Source organism: Polistes canadensis, unplaced genomic scaffold (assembly GCF_001313835.1).
Source record: "Polistes canadensis isolate GaletaPanama2010 unplaced genomic scaffold, ASM131383v1 scaffold_44, whole genome shotgun sequence".
NCBI lineage: Eukaryota > Metazoa > Arthropoda > Insecta > Hymenoptera > Vespidae > Polistes > Polistes canadensis.
Genome location: NW_014569591.1, coordinates 220,622 through 227,523, shown reverse-complemented (window position 1 = coordinate 227,523; position 6,902 = coordinate 220,622). Strand labels below are relative to the sequence as shown.

Genomic DNA, 6,902 nt, shown 5'->3' with positions numbered 1-6,902 from the left:
CGTGAATAATAATAAGCATTTAATTTTTAATAAAGGTTTCTATAAAAATATTCACAATGTTACTAGTCTATTAATATTTTTTTTATTTCGGAAAAAAGATTCAAGAAGAATTCTAAATAATCGGATTTGGTGTTTTTTAATTTTATTATAAATATTAAAAATGTTTAGTGGTAATATGTATGAACCAATGACAAATAAATAAATATAATCCTTCGTATAAATGTGTGCTCATACAATTGATATATATACACTAACAAAAATTTATAGACTTACATGGCAAAAATATTTTATGATATTACCTTCAATAAGATAAGTGGAACAACACTGTAAAATGCAGTATGGATGATCACCGTACCTTAGATTAGATTATTTTTTAACTTAGATTACAGTAGTAATATAGATTATTTCTTTAACGGTTCTATAATTAAAACAAACACTACCTGTTATATCTTTATTGTTATTTCTTAATTTTATTATTCTTTGGCTACTATGTTTTTTCTTTTTCTCTTATGAGTATCGTCAAATGAATCATTAACTTTACGCTTATTTGTTTCCTTATGCACTTTAACTTCACTTAAAAGCTTTTTATTATCGCTTAAAATTTCTGATTTATTATCAAGTCTAGTTTCTTTAATCGTGTCTTTACTAATGGAACTTCTAGAAGGTAGAGGTTGTTCACAAAAAATTTTATCTTTTGGAACGACATTTTTACTAACTTTCTTCTCTTTAATACTCGTTTTAGGCATACTAAACATCTTATTCTTTGCAGTTTGAACATTATTTTCATTAATTACTCTGGCTGAAATGAAATCAACATTTTTAGAATTGTTACCAGCTTTTATCGTTATTTCTCTTTCTTCATGTTCAGTCATCATTATTTTAATTTCGTTATTAATACCAGTCAAATTATAATTTTTATTAGACTCGTCCTTTTCATTAACTTTTATTTGATTTTTATTTTTGATTTCTAAAGCTGTCTTAAATACGGTATCATGAGAACTATTACTTGATTTACTTTGTAAATATGACATGATACTGCATTGTTTATTTTTTTCCTTTTTCATTGTATTATTACTCTCTAATTTGTTTTGACCGTCATTTAATTTCATATTCTCTGTTGTAGATGCTGTTTTTTTAGAGTTATCTTCATAATTAATACTATATTCTTTTAATGCTTCGTGTGCCGTATTGCTATCAGTACATTTTCGTATGGACGAAATCTAAATACAATACATATCTCTTTTATATTGTAAATATAATACACATATAAAGATTAAACACAATTTCATTCACGTGATTAATATAGTATACATACCAATTTAGACATATCAAATTTGTACTTGTTAAGAAGTGTTGTACTACAAAGTTTATTGTATTCTAATTGATAAGCAATATTATGCATATCTTTTTCTTGAAAATCTTTCTCCAGTTTTTCACATACATGTTTATAATTTTCATATAAAACCGTTTTTAACTTATCATAAAAATATTCTCGTAACTATAAGTCAAATTAAAAAGAAATATAAATTTATTAAAAAACAGGATCTTCTATTAATTCAAAGCATGTCTAGTTTAATAATTACTTACTTGTACAGTCAAACCCTTTATTTTTATATCAGTACTCTCAGCAGCACGAACATTAGCTTGCTCAGCATCTTTATCATTTTTTTTCCTCACCTAAAATAACGTTAAATGAAAATATTATTATATACGTGCGCGTACTTAAATACGTATACATACTTCTTCATTACGATTGTTATTTCGACGCAAAGAAAACTGCTTTTCAATTAATTCTTTAGTTTCTCGTTTAGCATTGGTGATTAGTCTTTCTCTTGAACTTGATTCTTCATACTCACTCCTACAAATATAAATTTTATTTATATTAAAGAAACTAGACATAACAACAAATCAAATGATATAAATATATATATATATATTTCTTTTTTAATTTCTATTTAGCACTTACATATCATCATATTTAGAAAGTGCAAAACCATCTATGCTACTCGAAGATTTTTTCGAATATGCACCCGATCGTGGTCGATACATTTCAAATTGAGAAATTCTTGCTTGAACGATATCTTTATTTTTACATACATCGCAACGATTTTTGCACGCAGGTGGGCTATCTCCAAAATATTTAGAAAATACACCATGTCGACATCTGAAGACAAATTTTACACACATTAAAGATTAGATCAAATATTATATTACTTAAATAGATTATATAAAAATTAATTTTTAAATATTTTACTTGGCCTCAAGACAATATGCAACGCTTTTTTCAAAATTCTTCCATCGTACTTTTCCAAGTTCTGTATTTTTCTGAGAATGTTCTTCTTTTATTAGAAATGATATAGCTCCAAATTCTTCATTACTAAAATATATCCTACAAAAGGCTGGATTACCATCTCTACCGGCTCTACCAGATTCTTGGTAATATGCTGCAATATTTTGTGGAACTGTCCAATGTATTACAAATCTAATCAAAAACGTAATATATTTAAAAAATTCAATACACATATCCATACAAAGGCAATGCAAGATATTTGTTATATTTATTATATTGTACTTATGTATATACCTTACAGTTGGTTTATCAACACCCATTCCAAAACTGCATGTCGCTGCAATAACCGGTACTTCTCCTACTGTCCACTTGTTTTGAACTTCATTACGTTCTTGATTTTTCAAACCTGTATATTGAATATTGAAACATAAAAAAGGAATAGATAAAAGAAATTGGCAGTATGAAATATTTCAAGGATGGATTAACACTATAAATATAAAATTAATGATAATAATCATATATTATATACTTCATGACGCAGAACAATTATTAATCTATTTTGATTATTTTCACGTACCAGCATGATATGCCAAAGTTGGAATTTTAAACATACTCAATTTATTAGCTATAATTTCTGTGGCTTCTTTTTTTCTACAATAAATAATGCCACAATTTCTTTTAGCCTGTAATCATTGATATTCATTATTTACTATAATAACATAGAAAATTAGTAAAAAATAAATAAATGATAATATAAGAATGATTTTAATTACTTTTGGCACAGAATCATTTAATGGACCAAGGACTTCCACAATGAAATTTTTAAGATGATCAAATGGTTTATCTAATATATCTAAAAACCATACATCGTAATAAAGATTAGAACGAAAGACTGGAATTGAAAATTTTAATAGATTTTTCATGTTCAATGTCTGTAATATGTCATCTACTACCTGAAAAAACATGAACATATATAAATGTGTTGTTGTTGTTTAATAATTTGTTAAATAATACATGTACCTCTTTTGCAGCTGTAGCAGTTAAAGCAATTACAGGAATTTCAGGACAAAGTTTTTTAAATATACCTAATTGTCTATAACTAGGTCTAAAATCATGACCCCATTGACTTAAACAATGTGCTTCATCGACAACAAAATAAGATAGAGCCTTAGCTTTTCGTAACTTCATTACAATCTCCTATAATTTGATAAGATAATAGTAATAGAGAATAATTACACTATTACATTAAATTACGTAGATATTTCCTAAACATAACTTCTTACTTGAAAATGCTGTTGTGCTCCCATTTCAGGTGTAACATACAATAATTTAATTTTTGGTGAATTAGATGATAATTCTTTCATTATTGCATTTCTATCTTTGGCAGATGTATTTGAATTTAACGAAACTGCTTTAATTTTCTTACTAACTAAAAAATCCACTTGATTCTATATAGAATATTTGTTAAGATCATTTTTAATCCATGTATTTTAACAGTATCATATATCTAAATATTTTTTAAAATACTTATATACCTTCATGAGAGCTAATAGCGGTGAAAATACGATTGTAACTTTATCTTCCTTCATTATTGCTGGTAATTGAAAACAAAGTGATTTGCCTGATCCAGTGGGCATACATACGTAAACATCTTGTTTACCTAAAATTATTTCTAATTTATTAATTATTTCTTTTCTATTTTTTAGAGAAATATCTTAGCATATTATATTATAAGTTATATAAATATTCACAATCTACACACATTGACACTTAGTAAAAGGTTTGTTATTTAGAAAAAGAAATTTATTCACACATGCACACACAATAGAAATTTCCAACCTTTATAAATAGCAGTAGTGGCACGTTTCTGTATATCACTTTTAAAATGATCATGACCAAATACAGATTTTAATACGTTTGATAACATTTTAATGTTAATTATTAGAATAAAGTTAATACATAAAATATATTAATAATACTGATTATCATCAAAACAGTCACTCTTTCGAATGAACTTGAAGACGAAACAGTGGTTGTCAAACTTAGCTCCATTTCTCCACTTTATCATAGTTCAGAATATTATTCCTTCGAAAAAAATCTATTAGATACAAGAAATGAAAAGAAAAGAGAATTATTCAACTCTTTAATTTATTTTCAAAAACTATAAAAATATAGACTCCAAATATGATATTATTTTAATTTAACGGTAATTACATTATAATGTTCCTTCTTTATCTGATAAAAATTCAAATTAGATACTATCAAAAATGCGCGGGAAATCTACTGTTGACATACATATTGAAAATATATCGATTGGCGGTAATCGATAAGAATTAATATCTTCCATATTTAAAAAAGTTCTTCGACTACGACAGATATAAGAAATAATGTAATATTTTTAAATATTTTTAAAGAAATTAATATAAAAAGAATGCACAAATGAATTATTTTTTTTATCGACATTTTCGATATATCATTACGCAATAACTGCGCGAGATATATTTACTATGCAAATTAAAAAATTCTTCTCTTTAGATTTCTAACAAGGTGACATTCAGAAATATACGCAGAGATAGTAGTTGATATTATTTAATTGATAAGATAGTAATAATTGCCGCTGTCCAACGCGTATTATTATAGGACATAAAATACTTTGAGTGATATACGCAAACACATCGACAGTAGAAATATTGAAGAAATAAGAACAATATTGATTGAACAATGAATCGTTTTGCAAGTAAAATTCGCCCTTTCCGACTATTTTCAACAGTGAGTCTTCCCGTACCTGATACAAAACCACCAGTTTTATATGCTGGTATATTTGTTGACAATGAGTGGCATAAATCCAAATCTGGAAATACTTTTCCAACGATAAATCCTACTACTGGTGAAATCATTGCAGAAATACAAGAAGGAGATGCAGCAGATATTGATTTTGCTGTACACGCTGCTAATAAAGCATTTCAATTGGGTTCACCTTGGAGAACCATGAATGCATCTCAAAGAGGTCTTCTTTTGAATAGATTGGCAGATTTGATAGAACGTGATCAGACTTATCTTGCTTCTTTAGAAACATTGGATAATGGAAAACCTTATTCAAATGCGTATGCTTTCGATGTTCCTGCAACTATTTCGACCTTAAGATATTACGCTGGATGGGCAGATAAAAATCACGGTAAGGTCATTCCTATGGATGGAAATTTCTTTACATATACTAGACATGAGCCTGTCGGTGTATGTGGACAAATTATTCCTTGGAATTTTCCTATGGTAATGATGGCTTGGAAAATAGCACCAGCTTTAGCTACTGGAAATGTTATTGTCTTGAAACCAGCCGAGCAAACTCCTTTAACGGCTTTATATATTGCACAATTGACACGAGAAGCTGGTTTTCCTAATGGCGTTGTAAATGTTGTACCAGGGTATGGCAAAGCTGGAGCTGCATTAGTTGCACACAAGAATGTTGATAAAGTAGCTTTTACTGGTTCAACGGAAATAGGAAAATTGATACAAGAAGGTGCTGCTCGAAGTAACTTAAAGCGAACAACATTAGAATTAGGTGGAAAGTCACCAAATATTATTTTTTCTGATGCTGATTTTAAACACGCAGTTGAAACAGCTCATTTTGGATTATTTTTCAATATGGGTCAATGTTGTTGCGCAGGTTCTAGAACATTTGTAGAAGAAAAGATTTATGATGAATTTGTAGAGAAAAGCGCTAAACGTGCTCAAGCTAGAACAGTTGGCAATCCATTCGATGAAAACACTGAACAAGGTCCACAAATAGATGAATCTCAAATGAATAAGATCATTTCTATGATAGATACAGGAAAGGAGCAAGGTGCTAAATTAGTTACTGGTGGAAATCGTGTAGGAGAAAAAGGCTATTTTGTTGCACCAACTGTATTTGCAGATGTTACAGACGATATGACTATTGCAAAAGAAGAAATTTTTGGGCCCGTTCAACAAATTTTGAAATTCAAAAATATAGATGAAGTTATAGAACGTGCTAATAATTCTGATTATGGATTAGCTGCAGCAGTTTTCACAAAAAATATAGATAAAGCTAATTACTTAATTCAAGGTTTACGAGCTGGCACTGTTTGGGTGAATACTTACAATATATTATCTGCTCAAGCACCATTTGGTGGTTATAAAATGTCAGGTCATGGAAGAGAGCTTGGAGAATATGGTCTTGAAGCATACACAGAAGTTAAAACGGTTATAGTTAAAATGGATAAAAAGAACAGTTAATATAATATTTATTCTAACATTTTGCATTTCAATATATACATGTTTATATTTTTTTAATTTTGATATATAGATCTGTATTGTAAAAGTAAAGTATCATTTAATAAAATTTAATATAATCTAATATAAAAAAGGTTCTTCAGGTCATTTTTATTCTTGATAATTTAATAATTTTGCATACTAACTTAGAATCTAATCCAAATTTATTTTAATTACTTTCAGTATTTAATAAAATCAAATTCAATGAGAAAATGTTTTTTAAACGATTGTATCTATCAACTAACAAGCTCATTAGTTTATTATTTCTTTTGCACGATATATAAAAAAAAATTACCAATTATTAATAAATTTGTTTAATTTA

At 27.6% G+C, this 6,902-nt stretch overlaps 2 protein-coding genes across 2 annotated transcripts; one reads left to right on the top strand and one right to left on the bottom strand.

Moving 5' to 3' along the window:
* Positions 1–66: 66 nt before the first annotated feature.
* On the bottom strand, positions 67–4,341 carry LOC106785043 (ATP-dependent DNA helicase Q5-like). Its single transcript, XM_014745179.1, has 13 exons — positions 4,130–4,341; positions 3,826–3,950; positions 3,574–3,738; positions 3,311–3,487; positions 3,064–3,243; positions 2,868–2,973; positions 2,585–2,696; positions 2,255–2,482; positions 1,967–2,164; positions 1,741–1,858; positions 1,588–1,677; positions 1,316–1,498; positions 67–1,220 (listed from the first exon to the last, which is right to left on the bottom strand). The coding sequence occupies exons 1-13, from the start codon at positions 4,215–4,217 to the stop codon at positions 474–476; spliced, it is 2,517 nt and encodes an 838-aa protein (XP_014600665.1). The 5' UTR covers positions 4,218–4,341; the 3' UTR covers positions 67–473.
* Positions 4,342–4,754: 413 nt separating this feature from the next.
* LOC106785046 (aldehyde dehydrogenase, mitochondrial) lies at positions 4,755–6,674 on the top strand. The gene has a single exon (XM_014745184.1). The coding sequence runs from the start codon at positions 5,012–5,014 to the stop codon at positions 6,542–6,544; it is 1,533 nt and encodes a 510-aa protein (XP_014600670.1). The 5' UTR covers positions 4,755–5,011; the 3' UTR covers positions 6,545–6,674.
* The last annotated feature ends 228 nt before the right edge of the window (positions 6,675–6,902 follow it).

Coding starts and splice junctions, on each gene's coding strand:
- LOC106785043 (XM_014745179.1), bottom strand. CDS start 4,217: ATGTTATCAAACGTATTAAAATCTGTATTTGGTCATGATCATTTTAAA. Junction 3,488..3,573: donor GAGCACAACAGCATTTTCAA/GTAAGAAGTTAT, acceptor ATCAAATTATAG/GAGATTGTAATGAAGTTACG. Junction 1,221..1,315: donor AATTTGATATGTCTAAATTG/GTATGTATACTA, acceptor TATTGTATTTAG/ATTTCGTCCATACGAAAATG.
- LOC106785046 (XM_014745184.1), top strand. CDS start 5,012: ATGAATCGTTTTGCAAGTAAAATTCGCCCTTTCCGACTATTTTCAACA.